We start from the raw sequence: 19,069 nt of genomic DNA on the forward strand, positions 1-19,069 counted from the left end.
ACCCAAGCGTGAAGCCCCAGATAAATGGACAGGTGCCCCGACCAGAAAAATGTGTAGCACCATGCTTGGCCAGGATAGAAGTGGAGGTCAGGGAGGGACTGTTTCTGGGAGATGTTTATTCCCCCAGTCCCTAAATGGCAGCAACCCTTCATACCAGCCCCCATTTAGGAACCAGCAGGGAATGACAGGAGCTGTAGTCCAGTAGCAATGTGTGGTGTTATGCAAATTTATTTTAACACAACACATTGTACAAAGATGTCATTCAGCTGGACAGCCTAACAGATCCAGGACTGGTCAATGTCTGTATGGATTTTGCACATTCTTTTAGTGCTTACAGGGATTATTCTTTAACGCAACACATTGTACAAAGATGTCATTCAGCTGGACAGCCTAACAGATCCAGGACTGGTCAATGTCTGTATGGATTTTGCACATTCTTTTAGTGCTTACAGGGATTATTCTTTAGTTACTCTAGTTCTTCTTCAGTATCCCAAAGATGTGTGTTTCAAGCAAAATGGTAACATAAATGATGGTGTGTCTGTAGGTGAGCCTGGCAATGGACTGATACAGATTAAATGAGAAAACATTATACTGTAAATCACTTACCTGGATTGGCAACTGATTAGTTAAGTAGCAACCAGCAAAATTGTTAAGGTCACCACCTAATAAGCACAATAAAAATCCCTGGGAAAGGGCCTCATCTGCTCTTCCATTTCGATAGGACTCATACAGCTGACTACAGCAAATGAGAAAAACAAATACACCATTTAGAATAAAACCTGAACAATACTAATTCAACACCACCACCTACAGTAAATTAGGTACTTTTAGAATAAGTTATGCCGACTCAGTACATAATGCTCTATTTGCACATTGTTCACAAGTGTTGGGGAAATCACACTAGATTTGAAAGCAAATTAAGCTTTAATTTTTTTATTTTTTCTAAACTGTCATTCTTGAACTGCAAATTTTTTTTATTTGCACATACAATATTTCAGAAACATAATGCAAATACAGGCAAACAGATAGACAGACAAGACAATTTTTTATTTGTTGCCAAGGGGAAATTAGGAATTAACAGAGGCTCAAGAAAAATGGAAATAATAAATTGTTAAAACAATTATTAAAACCTAGTTATCAGAAAGTACCATACATAAGGCAAGTGTGAAACACAGCCCCTCATTTAAACATAGTTTTATATAACTGTACACCAGGGATTTACCATTTAAGGACAAACCAGACAATCTTGATTTGCAACGTTAAGAAGGCAACAACAGGTAAGTTAAACAAGGAAAAATGCTCATTTTGATAAGACAAAAAACATCTGACTTCAGCAAATTTTTCAATTTATATATGAATGCTTTTCTCTTTTTATTAAAAGGTCAAATCACTGAAGAACACACACAAAATAAGGTGTTACTGAGCATTCCAGGATATAAACTGTGCCAGAATCTAGCTAGGAAAGAGCATTAAGCAGATACAATTTCTAGAACCTTCTCTTGCAGACAATGTTTGTATTATTTTTACTTCCTGCAGTTTACTGCACTGCTTGCTGTTCTACACTTCTAGTTTACCAGTTTCTGACAGACTAAAAATTTTGGAAATCTTTGGAAATGGAATATATTTAACACCAGAAAATTGTCATGTGTTTGTAAAACGATACTCATTGGAATGAATCACTCCTAAATAGTGAAGAGACACATTTCCATCTTATTTATCTTGCCAAGAAGCAGCCAATGTTCTAATAGTCATACTTCTGTCTACACAGTTAAAAAATAAGCACTTGGCAGGTACTTTAGCAATCCATATTACTAACCGAGAATGCTAAACCGGATGATGGACGCAGGCACATCCGGCAATGGGCCGTAGCTGCAAAAAGACGTACTGCGCAGGCGCAAAAAGAGTCCGCGAGAGTCGGCTGAGGAGCCGAGAAAGGCGGACAAAAGAGGGCGAGAGAGGCGGATGAGGGTCCGTGAGAGGCGCAGGCGCAAAAAGAGTCCGCGAGAGTCGGAGAAAGGCGGACAAAAGAGGGCGACAAAGGCGGATGAGGGGCCGCGAGAGGCGGACAAGACCACAGAAAATAGGAGTGAGCACATACAAAAAGTAGTCACAGAAATGAGGCGCAACAAGCACCAAAAAAAGGAAAAGGCACATAAAAGAGTAGTCAAACGCGGGCAAAGCACGAAACACATTGCACACGAAACTAAACACACCAAAAAAAAAAGAACAGACGAGCGCACAACAGCAGGGCACGACCACACACCCCCCGTCCCCCCCCCACCCCCACCCTACAGGCACTGGACGGGACGGGACACACACCAAGAGGGGGATTCATCAAGCCCATGGAAGACAAAAAAAAAGAACACAAAACCACCCCACAGACCCTACAAACAAGGGACGGGACACACACAAAGAGGGGGATTCAAACAAGACACAGGAACACAAAAAGAAAGGAGACGCTCGCGCAAGAACAATCCCCCCCCACACATCCATAAGAAGTGACACCCAAAGCCACATATTCTAAAGTGAACGTCAACACCTTCACAATAGGCAGCATAGGTGTCGGCATAGGTGTCAGCATAGGTGGATGTCCTTTCAATAAAGCACTATTTAACCGTTCAACTGCAGAAAAGGATACATATTAACAGTGAGTGCGATCCTTATCCATATTTCGCATGCTGAGAAAGAAACAAGTCATGAATACACGGTCACGGGTACAAAACGATTCGCGTGTCAAAGTGCTGCATCGAAAGAAGCACGATTTCAAACCGAAAGAGCTCGCGTATCAGACATACAAAAAAGGGAGCGAAGAGACAGAATAAATGAACGGAGACGTGTGCAAAGCGCAAATGAACTGACAGAAAAAAAAAAAGCAAGACGCGAAAAGCACAAAGCTCAAATGACCGACATACAAAAACGGACAAGGCTCGATACAAACAATGCACGGCGTAGACTGAAACGGACTTTGCACAAAGCGGAGGCGAAGAAAAAAAAAGAAAAAAATAGCGCGTCACAAATAATGGACATGCAACAAAAAGGCAATCAAACGCAAAAAGCAAAACATGCCCGTCGTGGACATCAACGCCACACACCTGTTAAACGCTTACGCCAAATGGCTGAAAACGCCTTCAATAAGGAATCCACTATTGAGGAAAATTCATTGGGATTAATGAATGTCATTTGCAATCATTGTCATTCACTTAACTTCACAGAAGAAACAACTGGCAATACAAATAATGAATTTACACGTTGTTGTCAAAAAGGTCAGATTAGACTGCCTCCTTTACATTCATATCCTGAATATCTAAAGAGGCTTCTAACTAACGATGTGCCTGAAAGTAAAAACTTTATGAACTGCATTACATCCTACAATAGTTCATTTGCTTTTGCATCTACCGGAGTACATATCAGGCCACCAAAAGGCAATGGCCCATACTGCTTTCGCATATGTGGACAAATATTGCATCGCATTGGAACAGTGCACCCTGAAACAAAACAACGACGCAAATATGCACAAATCTACATCCTAGATATCAACGCATGAACCTTCCTGAAAACAAACAATGCAAACAGAGCCTATAATGAGAAACGTCACTCATGTCATAAACAATCACCCATTAGCTAAGTCTATAAAAATGCTACATGAAGTTGAAAAGGAGGCAAATACAAAAGCAAATGCAGAAGTTATAGCGGCAAGTACAATTGCTTTGGTCTTGATAAAGGACAAAGAACAAGATCCAAGACGATACAATCTGCCCGTCGTTAATGAAGTGGCAATTGTCTTTCAAAGTAAAGATGGTGAGCCTCCATTTCACGGAGATATTGTTCTACATTTACGTCCTGATAAAAACAACACACCTACATTCCAACGCATACACATTTGCTTTCCGCTTCTTAATACTTTAACATACCCCATATTATTTCCAACTGGACAGGAAGGACGGAGTGCTACAATTTCAAGAATTAAAAAACAGCAGGCACAGACGATCACGTTTATCCGTGAAAGAATATTTCTCCTACAGACTCTCAGTAAGGGACGACTTTAATCCATTACTCAATGCAGGAAAGCTGACTCAACAATACATCGTTGACGTTTATGTTCGAGCGGAATCAAATGATCTGCAATGGATAAAAAACAACCAGCCTTCACTTAGAGCCGATAAATACAAATTGCTGCTGGACTACATTAATCGGGATGCTGACGTCATGGAGCACATTCCAATAAAACATTACTATATGCCAAACACTCTATTTGTTATTTCTATGCGCATCATCCAAAGCTGCACACTATTCTATATCTAATTCATACATCTCACTCTTTGTCATGTCCCAACGCCAGGGGTTGGCGAGCGAAGCGAGCAGGGGGCGGAGCCCCCTAGTAAAATATAGAATAGACTGGTAGCCTATCCTGGTGTGTTTCCTCTTTTGTACCTGTTGTTTTGAGGCTACATTTAACTCCTGCAGACATTTGCCAAGGGAAAGTGTGTATATAAAAAGCAGTAACTAAAGACAGCATAAAAAAAATGTTTTCAATAACCAGAAAGGCAAATAAGGAAGAAGTCAGTAAAATACAAAACTCAGCTTCCGAAATGCAAAGCATTTAGGTCTAAACATTTATGTTAAGTGTTTAAACCATAGAAGTTTAAGATTCATTTTAATTTGTGTTGGACAATTTATTTACCTTGGTTCACTGCATCTCATGATACAGATTTATTTTGAGACATGACGTATACAGGTATTTAAATTCAGAAGACACAAGAGTACCATATTTCAGCTGCATGTCATATTTTACATCAAAGCAGCAGATTAGATGGTAATATTGAAGATTGCTAAATGTAGCCTGGTTTGTGTGCATTTTGACAGATAGTGTGACAGTGTCTGCTGAAATCTGTGTGATGTTCTAATAAATTACAAAAATCAAACATGCCACTTGCAAGGTCAGACAGCAGCAACTATCATGTCAGTAGCCCTTGCCAGAAAAATCTGTTCACACACCCTTAACAAGTTTCCAACTGTGTCTTCTTATTCTTAATGAACTCATTTTAAAGTCAAAGTCTCGATTCGCTATACTAATTCCATTCATAATTTTAAAGACTTCAATCACGTCTCCTCTTAATCTCTTTTGCCCAAACTGAAAAGGCTCAGATCTTTCTATCTTTCCTCAGAACCCATTTTGTGTAGCCCTGGCATAAGACTATTTGCTCTTCTCTGGAGTCCATCCTTTTTGTAGCCTGAAGACCAACACTGCAAACAATACTCCAGATGAGGCCTCACAATTGTATTATAAAGCTTGAACATAACTTCCTTGGAGTTCTACTCCACACATCTTGCTATATAACCTAACATTCTGTTAGCTTTCTTAATGGCTTCTGACCACTATATGGAAGTTGATAGTGTTGAGTCCACTACAACTCCTAAATCCTTCTCATAAGATAAACTCTTGATTTTCTAGACCTCCCATTGTGTATTCAAACCTAATATCTTTACTTCCTACATGTAATACTTTACATTTACTGACATTAAAAACCATCTGCCACAAATCTGCCCAAATCTGTATGCTATCCAAAACCCTCTGTAATGATTTAACAGATTTCAGATTTTCTGCGAGTACACCTATCTTGGTATCATCTGCAAACTTAACCAGCTTGTTACTTATATTCCTATCCAATTCATTTACATATTTTAAAAAATGGTGGCAGCCCTAGCACTGACCACTGCGGAACACCACTCTTAATATCAGCTAATTTTGATAAGGTTCCTTGCACCATCACCCTCTGCTTCTTGTATTTGAGCCAATTCTGCACCCATCTACAAATATCACCCTGAACTCCCACTTTTTTTTAATTTGATGATTAACCTCTCATGTGGCAGCTTATCAAATACTTTCTGACAGTCAAGATAAATAAAATCATATGCTCCACTTGGATAATACCCAACCTCATAGAATTCCAGGATGTTAGTAAAACATGACCTCCATCTTTGTAACCCATGCCAACTGTTCAGAAATACTACTGTAATTGTTATGTGCTATATTCAATCTTATCCTTAATTATTTCTTCCATTAACTTTCCTGTGATGCATGTTAAACTTACTGGCCTATTATTGCTTAGATCTGCCCAGTCACTCTTTTTATATAATAGTATAATATTTGCCATTTTCCAGTCCTTCGGAACTACCCTAATACACAGTGACATCCTAAAAATGTGTGTTAAGGGATTATACATGTACTCGTTTACCTCTGGTCCTGGAGATTTGTTTGTTTTCTGCCTATTCAGTATTTCTCCCTTTACAACACTCACTACCTCCTTAGTAGTCCTATTTACCACTGGGAGGTTATTCACTTCCTATCTCACGGTCTATATTTTTTAATTCTCCTTTACTATTCCTGATGCACTTCAACTCCTCCTTTTACTACTAAAATACCGAAAGAATCTCTTTGGGTCATCTATCACCTTATCTCCTATATTCCACTCTAACTGTGTTTTAGCCTCCCTAATATCTTTCTTAACGATTGCTCTCATGTCCTCATATGCCCCACATTTCACTTTGGAATAATTAGTCTTATATTCCTTATACAGCTGTTTTTCTCGTTTGCAGCTTCTTTTTTAACTCTTTATTAACCCACTGTGTAGTTTTGTTTTTTTTTTTACTTCCCTATTAATTCCAAATGTAGGTATGTACTGTCCTGCATTACATGTAAAACATTTTTAAACCTGTTCCACTGCTCCTTACTGTCTTCACACTCAAAAGCTCATCCCAGTCTGTCTCCTTAGACATTGCCGCATCTGCTCAAAATTTGCCCTACCAAAGTTAAGCTTAACAGTTTTAGTCTTTGCATCTACACTCTTTGAAAACACTGAGAACTGTATTATATTATGAATCACTTGACCCTAGTGGTTCAATCACCTCTACAATCTCAATTCTATCCTGATTATTACAAAATACTAAATCCAGACTGGCTTCACCCCATATTGGTGCTTTAGTATACTGCATTAAAAAGCAGTCACTGACTGCTTCTAAAAACTTGTTCTCCACTATTTGCAAGGCTCTCCCAGTCAATATTCAGGTAGTTAAATTCACCCATGAATACAATATCACCCTGTAAACTTGTCTTTTTAATATTACTAAAAAGATGTGCATTGAAATTACTGTCTGCATTGGTTGGTGTGTAACAAACTCCTAAAATAAGATCTTTAATGCTTTCCAGGCAAAGTCACATGTCATCACTAAGATGGACTTGTGTTTAAATTCTGTTTGACATAAACAGTAACCCCACCTCCTTTTCTGTCCTCTCTATCCTTCCTAAAAATAAGGATAACATAGAGGAATACACATCTATTATTTAGCCAGGTTTTCATTATTGCTATATCATCAATTATGCTCCTCTACATACAACTCTAACTCATTTTTGAGCCAGGATACCACATTCTATCTACAGGGTCTGTCACATTATTTTCTGTTTTATTAAGCAGTGTGTGTACTTTTTAACAGTTAATTGTTATTAATTAAACAATGAGGGCCAACAATAGGTTTGTGGCAATACACAATGACATCTGCAATGACAATTGATTAATTAATTTGCCAATGGACATAGGGTTTTTAAGATGTGTTCAGATCATTGCCTATTTAAACTAGGCACTCATACCCAGATTGTACATGTAAAGGATGTAAACCCATTGTACATACATTGTACTAGAAATGTTAAATGTGTCTTTAGCAGACATTATACAAATCTGATTAAATATTCCTTTACAAAATAAAAAGTTGTAATCTGACTACTACCTCTGTTGTCGTGTTCAATTGGTAGGTGGATATTTTTCTGTGCTTTGTTGATTTTTAGTGATAATAAAGGACTATCTATGAAGCTGTTATGTGGCACACACAATTACTATGAGGAAAGAGAGAAGAGGAGCAGAGGATGTTCCATTAAAGCCACATGTGTGCTGCAGTCAATCTGGATGCGTGAATGAAGTCAACACTGGTTGTACACATTTCTGTTTAAAATTATTTAATGACAGCAACTGGGTATCCAGTCTCCATAGTGTTGCCTCACAATTTTCATATTTTTGCAACGTTCTGCAGTCTCCACTGAGAAGACAGGATATTCCAAAGATGTATACCCAGTGAAAAGCATGTCATAATGGTGTTATGGTATCTTGCCACTTGTGCTGGCTATATGCCATCATTAAGCCAAAGAGTTTGGGAAGAGTTTTGTGCTCTCTGATAAGGACACATTTATCCGCCATCCAAAAGGGAAACAAAATCTTTGATCGTTTTGAAAGGAGACTGTGGTATCCTCAGTGCCACGATATAATTGATAAATCACATAATCCCAGTGTCCAAAAAGAATCTGACATGGATTGTTATAACCGGAAGGGATATGATAATTGTCTGTACTGCCAAATCTGTCATCTGAGGAATTGAAATCTGATGTATGTAACTAAGCAAGAAAAACACTTATTAAGCTTTAAAATGACACACTGGAGAAAAGGCATAAAGCAAACATAATGTATTCACATAAATAATGTTAAACAGCTTCGAAATGTCACTTAAATTGCATCCCTAGCACCATGAAAAAAAAAGAAAAGGTATAAGCTACAAAGAAGTTAAGTACTTACCCTATAAAATAAAACTAAAGGCTAAATTCACAACAACAACAAAAAAAAATCTGCTATAACTATGCATCAAAAATGTTTTTATGCACTCACAAGCTATTACATGTAACATTATTGCATTCATACAACTGTTGTAAAAGCCATTATCTCTTCCAGTTTTCTAATATAACAAAGGTATTTTTGGCTAAGGAACTAAAAAAAAAAAGGTGAGCACCAGTTATGGAGATTAAAACAGAGATAGAATTTGGCAGGTAGAAAAACGCCTTCAAATTTAACAAATAAAAATACTTACGGTAATATGGCAAGAAGGAAGCAGGCCATAGATATCAGTCCTATGATGATACTGTAATATTCCCATACAGTTTCCACACACTCTTCCAAGACATAGAAGATCCATGGAGTACCATTCATACATAGCAGCTCATTTACAGGAGTGAGGTTGTATACTTGAGAATGAGGATGTTGTCGTCCAAGGAAGTGAGTGTTAGACATGCTTTTAAGTGGCACAAAAGGAGAAGCCACCATCACCTTCCTGTGAGTGCAGACAAATCAGTGCCCACGTCTTTGGTTGGACAATTGTGGGTCTTGCTAAGTCTCAGGATCCATAAGAACAGTCTTGCACCTGTCATTTATCTAGCCTGTGAAAGAACAATAAAAGTTATTTACATTAAAAATAGGATACGAACAATTTAAAACGTAATATTTGCTAATACCTTAAACTAAACCTTACAATCTTTTATGCAAGAAAGCTGCATCTATGGAACAAAGTTTTAAAACAGAAACTCTGTAAAAGGAGATCTTATACAAGTAATACTGAAACCATTAATAAGATAAAATCATTTTACCAGGTTACATAACTTAACATTATTATATTTATTCACCAGCAGGCACACATTTTCAATTCAGCTTTGGTTTTTATGACAGAATAAAACACTAAACAAATAATAAATGCTACTGTGCAGTGCTACAGTAGATGACAGTGTAGGCTCGTAGCGCAGGGATCTCATTTCTTATCATGGCTGGAATTCCTTACAAGTCCTCCTCGCAAGGACTTTAGTTTTCTCCTACAGATCAAAGACATGCTAACTGGTTGACTGGTAGTTCTGCATTAGTGAATGGGAGTGATTACATAAGCATACTGTGCAACACATTGGTATCCCAGTAACACAAAAATCTGCATTTGACCCATGCCAGTCAGGTTGAACTTCAGCTTTCTGTGATCCCACACTGGTAAAGTAGATTAGGAGCTAACCCACTGTACTTTACTAAAAGCAACATGACAGTTTGGCTGTAAGCTGGATTCTTGGTATGACAGAACATAGAAAGAGATTCAGTCACAGGGATTCACTGATTAAAGTAAAAAGCAAATCAGAGCCACAGTGAGAATCAAGAGGTTCACTAGCATGTGGTCAGTATGACAGTGAAATACAAAGGGGGAAGTAAGGAATAAGGAATGTGGGTTTTTAAATAAGAAACAGGACATCTGCCTTTCCAGGTAACTGCATGCAAATTACCCAAAAATCTGGCTAAATGGAATATTAAGAGTGGGCACAAACAATCTTTAAAACCAAACTCATAATACAGACATGTAAAACAATGTTTTTGCAATGACTACACAAGAACACCCTTGAGGTCGACAACCAGTGGCAACCACTGATAATTTATATTATGATTTTCAATTTTCAAAAGTATTACAATTCTCTAAGTAGTGCAACACTTTTTTTCTGAAAACAAGTGAATCAAACTTAAAACATATTTGTTAAAGATGCAGTGCATCTCCAAAATTTGGACATTTGCTCTCTTGAGGAATGTAACAATAATGGAAAAAAAAAACTGTACCCTGTCAGAGTCACTGAAAATTTACAGCATAGTCAGCTTTATTACTTATTGTTTGACTAAAGCCATTATTTAAGCTGACTTACAACATTAGAGAGATACAATTGGTTACATTTCCATTTGTTTTTTCAATTGGAGCACAGGCAAGTAAAGTGACTTGTTCAAAGTCACACAGTGTTAAATGTGTGATTTGACCCAAATCCTCAGGGTTTAAAGTTCTAGGTCCAAAGCCTTAACCACTGCAGCACACTGTCCTCAAATACATCTTAAACATCTATATTAAGAACAGACACAATACTTAAAGAAATGTGAACTCTCTTTAATACAAAACTTTAATGAAAAAATAAACACTATGCAAACCAAGTATTTATGGACACCGAGGTTCTTTTGCAAAAAAGCGAGTTCAACATGCTGTGAAGTGAGGCTGCTTCTTTGGGTAATTACAATGTCCCAAAAGCTGTGGAAAACGCTCACACTGCTGAGCAACTTGTTCCTAGTACACACAAGTATTGCTTCATCATTATTCAGTTACATGAGGTTACTATGAAGTATATGCATTACAAGTCAAACCAACTCTATCAGCATTGCTAAACAGCTGCTTTATTACTGACTTTATTTCACAATAGATTTTAGGCACCACTTATTTGAAACATTGGAGAAAATGCATAACGCAAACCTAATATATTCAAATAAAAAAAAAAGCCAATGACAAAGCATAACATAACTTGAGAAAATCTGTATTTGCTACTTAACACTGCAGGCATTGATGTCCATGCCAATAAAACATACAACAAATGTGGCTATCTAGTAGTAGTACTACTTCTACAAAGGCTGTTTACAGTTGCAGCCAGTATTAGTTGGCTAGTCAACTTTGCTGCAGATTTGGCTTCGTCTTAGCTTAACTCTGGGAGGTGCTGAGTGAGAATTGCACTTATATATCTACAATACCTTATTTTGCTGTGGCAGTTTTTGAATATAACCTCACATTGATATCCTTCTCTGACTTTTTAAAATCCAAAGTGAGTCCTTGCTTTAGGTTCGAAAAGGGAGGTGTTGCTTATACCAAAGAAAAAACTTGTTCTTACACAGTTTCTTTCCAACCGTTACACAGGCAGGGTGTTTATGGCACAGCATAAGTGCATCCTATTATCAAAAACTATATACAAGAGAACATAAATTATGTATTATTATAGCAGCGCAAGTAATAAATTGTTCAACTACATATTTACCTTTGTTGGCATGATAATAATATAATGTAATTTGGCAGGACAAAAACTGCTCTAATAATACATTGTTTAACTGTGAGAATAACCCAGTCTTCCTTTAATAAACATTTGTATGTTTTAACAATTCATAATAATTTTTTATCAACGTTTGATCTAAAAATTGCTATCCTCAAGAATGTATATTTGTAAATGAACAGACTTTTTCCATAATACACACACACACACAATGTATTGCCGATGTATTCAGAGATTTAAAATGTTTTCAGATACTGTGAATTGTGAATATTTACTGATTCAAACTGAAATGCTCAATCAGATAACTATTAAAGACTTAGATATTAATCTGTAGATATCTTTAAAGTAAAAAAAAAAATAAAGACTGATGTGGCTTACTTTTTAAATTGGATATTAATCATCTATATTATTTATACAATGCCTTATCTGGAATCATAGACTGCTCACATTATGCATTCTGAATACTTCATTGTTTCCTTTTTCTAAGTTGAGTTGCTCAAAAGTTTGTTCACTTCATGAACGACAGCTCGCATTTTGCACTTTAGGAAAAGCATGAGTTACAGTCAGATGTTATGGGAGATCTCTTTAGACAGAGCCACACCCTGCAAAAAATGAACCCATTTACACATTGTTATTTATACGTGATGTTTTATCCGAAGTCAGGGCTTTTCAAACTCAGTCCTGGGGATCCACTGTGGCTGCAAGTTTTTATTCCAACCAGTTTCTGTTTTTAATTGGACTCCTGTTCTAATTAAGTGAACTGTTATTTCCCAGATTCTGTGTTTTGGGAACAATATAGAAATTAGAAAACTAAGTCTGGTAAAACTTTACTAAAATGTATTAAGCAGTTATATGGGAATAATGCATTTTTTTTCTTTTTAATAATATTTTCTTCTTGATTTTCATTCTACTTTTCAAGGTGTTCTAATTGTTTAATTAACCCATTATTTACTAATTAGTGGGTCTGATGCCAAAGTAGTTGCAGCCTTTCACAATTCAGTGTCATTTGCTGGGGTGTCTGCTCTGCTAGTTTGTAAATGTCATTATTAAGATACAATGAAAGGAACAAACTGCACAGAGAAAGGGCAAAATATAATAAAATCAACAAAAGACAGATAAGCATTTAAAACTATAGCAAAAATAGAAATACTCCTAAATGTCTTATAAATGTAAAAATCATGCTGCTGTGCTTTTCTAAATGTAGAATAAGAGAAGAGAAAAAAATACCAGGTAATTAAATGACATCAGTTGTTGTCATTGATGATGAATCTGGCCAGAACAAAAACCTGCAGCCATAGTGGATCCCCAGGACCGAGTTTGAGAACCCCTGTCCTAAGTGATATTCTACAGTGAGATACATTGAAATAGCTTATATACAGTTTTATAGTTGGAGCACTATTGGACTAAATGACATGCTTGCTTGATGTTTGAATGTCAGTGCCTTAGCCACATTACACTACTGCATATAACAGTATACCTAGGAGCAAAAAAGCTATATCAACAACTTTTCGTAACTGATGTACAATTTGAACTGAACTGACTGTTGCCAAGTCAAACATTTGCTTTAGGAGCTTGTATTTGATTTGGGTTAAGTTAGTTTTTGTTAATGAACCATGATCAGTTTTCAGTTTTTCATCCTAATCAAAACAATTTTAAAAGCTATCATGACAATCAAACAATTGCAAAAACATTTACAACAGAACACATGTGAAGCCATCAGCCATGATGTATGCTTCTACAATGCTACAACTGTTTTAATTTTAATCGCCTTGTACATCCATCACTTTGATGCTATATCACAAACTTGTTTAATTACCACAGCACCATGTCACAGGGCATACTTCTAAAAATATACAGTTTTATAATACATTAGGTGATTGATTCAAAGGTTGAATATTTGGATAATATAAGCCATAAGATTTAACCCCCCCTTAAACTCTACCATGAGTTTACCACATAAGAATCTATATTTGACTTAAACCCCATATTTAACATCTGCTGGCACAATTAAAGAAAGCAGTATACTATATTTCAGTGAAATCAAACATTGCATACCTTCTTAAATTTTTTTTGTCCAAATATAAATAAGACCCAGACAAGTACTTTTTAACTTGAGTAATGGGTGCAGAACCCTTTGCGTTTAACAGATAAATGTAACCCATGTCTGGTCATTAAAACTAGCTGCTCTGGGTGGCTTCATTACTCAATTACACTTCACCTGCAACTGTAGTTTAAAAGGAAAATCAGTAATACAGTAATCCCTCCTCCATCGCGGGGGTTGCATTCCAGACCCCCCCGCGAAAGGTGAAAATCCGCGAAGTAGAAACCATATGTTTATATGATTATTTTTATATTGTCATGCTTGGGTCACAGATTTGCACAGAAACACAGGAGGTTGTAGAGAGACAGGAACGTTATTCAAACACTGCAAACAAACATTTGTCTCTTTTTCAAAAGTTTAAACTGTGCTCCATGACAAGACAGAGATGACAGTTCCGTCTCACAATTAAAAGAATGCAAACATATCTTCCTCTTCAAAGGAGTGCGCGTCAGGAGCAGAGACTGTCAGAAAGAGAGAGGAAAGCAAACAAATCAATAGGGCTGTTTGCCTTTTAAGTATGCGAAGCACCGCGGCACAAAGCTGTTGAAGGCGGCAGCTCACACCCCCTCTGTCAGGAGCAGAGAAAAACAATCAAAAATCAATACGTGCCCTTCGAGCTTTTAAGTATGCGAAGCACCGTGCAGCATGTCGCTTCACGAAGCAGCTGCACAGAAGGTAGCAACGTGAAGATAATCTTTCAGCATTTTTAGACGAGTATCCCTATTGTCTAGGTGTGCGAACAGCCCCCCTGCTCAATCCCCCTACGTCAGGATCAGAGAAAGTCAGCACAAGAGAGAGAGAAAAGTAAGTTGGGTAGCTTCTCAGCCATCTGCCAATAGCGTCCCTTGAATGAAATAAACTGGGCAAACCAACTGAGGAAGCATGTACCAGAAATTAAAAGACTCATTGTCCGCAGAAATCCGCGAACCAGCAAAAAATCTGCGATATATATTTAAATATGCTTACATATAAAATCCGCGAAAGGCGAAGCGCGATATAGCGAGGGATTACTGAATCTATTTTTAAAACTAATTCATTAACTCTTTCTTTTTCTGAAGCCAATTTTCCTAGTGCAAAAATCAAAATAGTTAAGCATACTTAGAGTGCTGGAAATTATAAGCAATGATTTCTACTGCTCAGCAACCAATTTGGGTTAGTGGGTGATACACCTTAAAGCACTTCTGGATCAAATAGAGCACTCGACAAATAGTGCAGCCACATCCCTGGGTGCCCCACTAGCAGCCATGGAGGTCCCTGACATAATTACATGCCTGAAACCATAACTCTCAGACAACCCAATGAGAACTCAAAGCAGAACAGCTGGAAAAAGGAGTAACCACCAAAAAGATTGGTGAACACGTGCCCTGCCCTTCCTTTATCTTGGATTCCCACCCAGAAAACTTACCACAAACTAACCTGTGGTCACTAAACCCTATTATTTATACACAGATAAATTCTACATTACAATATTTTATACATCACATGATCATAGACCCGAGTTTCTAGTATCAAATTTGTGTTCAACTGAGCACTGGAATGAACAATACAAGTGACCTTAGTGACTTTGAATGAGGCATGACAGTTGCAACTACGTGTGTGAATTATTGCATCTCCCAAATGCAAATTGTCATTGGCTTTTCATGCACAACCATTTCAATGGTTTCCAAAGAATAGTTCAAGCAGCAAAAAAAACTATCCATGATAGGATAGGATCCATGATAAAAAATCATAGATGCAAACAGACGGACCCCATCAGACAATCTGGGCTACTATTGCATCATGCTAATGCAAGGATCAGAATTTAGGCAAGGAATGATAATCCATTGAGACATCCTGGTTGCAGATAACACTACATACTACTGGTGGCAATGTGATGTTGTGGGGAATATTTTTCAGGCTCACATAATAACCTGTTATACTCATTGAAGAGCATCTGAAATGGCAACGCCTATCTGAACATTGTTACTGACCAAGTTCTTCCCTTAATTGCTACAGATTAGCCACACTCAGCTGAACACTTCCAGCATGGTAACGCACCAGGTCACTAAGCACGCACTGGCAAGTTTTCATCGCTTCAGAGGAATATGCAATGTCCAGAACTCAAATGTACTGAATGCGTTTGAAATAAGCCAAAAATAGGCAATGAAGATATTCAGTTTGTATCATCTGTACAACATAATCCGTGTGGTACAACATTCCTGAATGATGCATTCAGCTTCTTGTTGAATTCATGCTCTTTTGCAGGCCAACATAGGTACAACATGCTATTAGACATGTGTACCTAATAAATTGGAAAGTCATATATAAAATACACACACACATATATATACTGTATACACACATATACACACACACACACACAAGTGCCACTATGTGGCCACTTCACCCTATCCCCTCACATCTCCTTCAGGCCATCTCCCCCTCACTCATTTCTGCAATTACACACATCATTAACACCTCATCCAGCTCAAACACATTTCCTACCAAACACGCTCTGAAAACACCACTTCTCAAAAAACCAATACTCAATCCATTCCAAGTTAACAATAACAGGCCTGTCTCTCGCCTTGCCGAAACACTTGGACATGCTGTTTCTAACCGGGGATTTTCCTTCCTTGTACAGAATGGATTTCTCAATATCAACCAGTCTGGCTTCAACAGAACTACTTGACTGAGCTGGCTCTACTGACTGTGGTCGACCAGCTATGATTTGATAGAGCTACCTACTAACATGTCATTGATCTGATCCTTCTAGATCTCTCCTCAGCCTTATACACGGTCCACTGTGACATCCTTCTTGCCACCCTCTCTGACCTTGGCATAACCGGGACTACTCTCAGATGATTGGAGTTCTACATCTCAGGCAGATCCTACAGTGTCCTAGCAAGGAGAGTTGTGAAGGATACACCAGACATGCACAATGGTGCCCCAAGGATCTGTGCTGGGTCCTCTACTTTTCTCTCTGTACACACATCTCTGGGCACCATCATGCAATCCCATGGTGCTATGCTGATGGTACACAGCTGTACCTGTCATTACATCATCAGGTCAACATGGTATCAGCTTGAGTCTCTTCATATCTTACTGATATCTCAACCTGGATGATGGACCACCATCTACAGCTCAACCTGGCAAAAACTGAGCTTCTTATGATCCCAGCCATCCAGTCTGTTCAATTCCCCATCTCTGTGCAGCTTGGCTCACTGTCACTAACACCTTCCAAGTTAGTGTGCAACCCTGCAGTGGTGACTGATGAGTAGCTAACCTTTTCTTGGGCCTTCCTCTTTTTCTCTTCCCTGGCAGCTCTATCTTTAACATCCTTTTCCCAATATATCCAGCATCTCTCCTCTGCACATGTCCAAACCAACGCAATCTCGCCTCTCTGACTTTATCTCCCAACTTTCCAACCTGAGCCAACCCTCTAATGTACTCATTTCTAAATAATAATTAATACTGTCATTTAACAAATATTAAACAAATTTCCAGTTAAGACATGAAAGCTGACCTCTTGCCTCTAAAAAGGCTTTAAATTCTAGTTTGGGCTTCAAGTTTCATCTTCCAAGCTACTTTTGAAAGTTAAAATACAGGTCGTCTTTTACAACTACTTGAAATAGAATACACAATGTGTTGCATTAAACGTATTTATCTATTTCCTCAACCCTTTGTATTGTGTGAGGAAACCAGAAACCATGTAGAAAGATAATACGGAAAGAACATGCAAACTTCTCACTTTGGGCACAGCTGCTACCCACTAACATTAAAGTTAAAAAAGGCCATGTTCAGAGTGCCTGTTAACTGTATACCCCAATTCAAGGTTTTATCAAGGTGGAATATCACAGTATTGAGTTCTGCTTTTGCAAGGATTTGCCACTTATTTTAAAAATCAAAGCACGGGAGGTAGAACAATGCGCACCACTCCCAGTATTTTGTAGAAAGCACATACCCATCTTATTTGTAAGACCTGCAATTTAAACCCAGTCACGCAAAAAGAGCAGAAACGGGATGGGCTTTTGGGCTGTACGTCATCAAATAGACGTCCTCCCCTACCCCAATATAGCCTGAGCGGCAGCCTTACATTATAATACTGTACATTACTTTCAAGCACAACCAAACGATTCAAAATACTCAGTGCTATATATGAATTCGTATCATGCACAGCCTCCAGGCTCTCCTTATAAACTCGAATAAGGGGGCATGTGACTCGTCATTCAAACCGACGCCCACCCTGCTTTACAGATCTTATTATAGGACTACAGCGTGCATTAAACTCATTATTCTGATTGAATTCTTTAAAATTTTCAGTCAAACTATTCACATATCTTGCTGTTATTTATCTTCTGGTTAAATGATCTTGTTATCTCGCTAAATCTACTTTGCATCATATTCTGGTTTAATTTACCGACTTTCGGCTCGTTGTCATATACGCAATTTAATAAAAGTATTAAAAAAAATCACAAGACCAAACAAGAATCTCTCGTGACTTGCAAGAAATCATGGACCATTATATCAGTGCAAATATGATAACCCAATAAAATGACAAACGGAAATGAAAATCGAAATGCTGTAAAACCAGAAGTTCCGTATTTAGTCGAACGATATCCGGTAAGCTGAGGGAAAAAAAGAGTTTATTCGTTTCCTTGACAAATGCTATTACCCGACTCAGTTACCTGTGCTGGCCTTGGCAAGAAGCACTGCAGGTCGTTATCACAAAAATAAAAAAAGTATGAAGCCAAAATGTCGTTCAGTATGCTCCTCAAAGTCACTGAACTAGCCACGTCGATACGAGAGGACAATGCACTGCGAAGGACACGGCTTGTACGAGTTAGCGCAACGTAGGCAGTGAAGATGCGCAAACTCGTTGCATCCCACGCCAGGTACGCGGGCGGCTCATGCCAATAAGGTGTGTCCACCAATGCGCACAATCAAGCCGCTTGTCATCGCTGCTTTTAGCACACAGGATGCTGCGTCCCAAGAGCAAAACTCTTCAGATGCCAGTGTGTTTTTGTAGAAGTGAAGACGTTAAGAGGAGTAGACTGGCAACAGAAAGTAAGGCACAGCGGCTCCTACTGGTCGACGGACTGCGATGATTTAAGACATAACCCAACAGAGTGAAACTGCAGACCGCAATGGAAAGACACACAACGGATGGAAGTTAAGTCCAATAACGGGTGTGTTTATTCCACAAGAAATCATTTACACCAGTCTTCCAGTAGAATCAAACTCGCAAACGCCCTGTAAAAACAGTCACAACGCTAGGCAGGCTTTTCTACTCTCGC

At 38.1% G+C, this 19,069-nt stretch overlaps 1 protein-coding gene across 1 annotated transcript in view; it reads right to left on the minus strand.

The window, feature by feature from the left end:
- Positions 1-18,854, minus strand: part of LOC114646335 (lysosomal amino acid transporter 1 homolog) — a 37,430-nt gene extending 18,576 nt beyond the window's left edge. The window contains exons 1-3 of the mRNA XM_028794491.2: positions 18,461-18,854; positions 8,908-9,253; positions 607-736 (exon numbers count right to left, since the gene is read on the minus strand). Of these exons, the coding sequence (XP_028650324.1) occupies positions 607-736; positions 8,908-9,140 (363 nt within the window). The 5' untranslated portion in view covers positions 9,141-9,253; positions 18,461-18,854. The remainder of the gene's footprint in view (positions 1-606; positions 737-8,907; positions 9,254-18,460) is intronic.
- Positions 18,855-19,069: the final 215 nt, after the last annotated feature.

This window comes from Erpetoichthys calabaricus, chromosome 2 (assembly GCF_900747795.2).
Source record: "Erpetoichthys calabaricus chromosome 2, fErpCal1.3, whole genome shotgun sequence".
Taxonomy (NCBI): domain Eukaryota; kingdom Metazoa; phylum Chordata; class Cladistia; order Polypteriformes; family Polypteridae; genus Erpetoichthys; species Erpetoichthys calabaricus.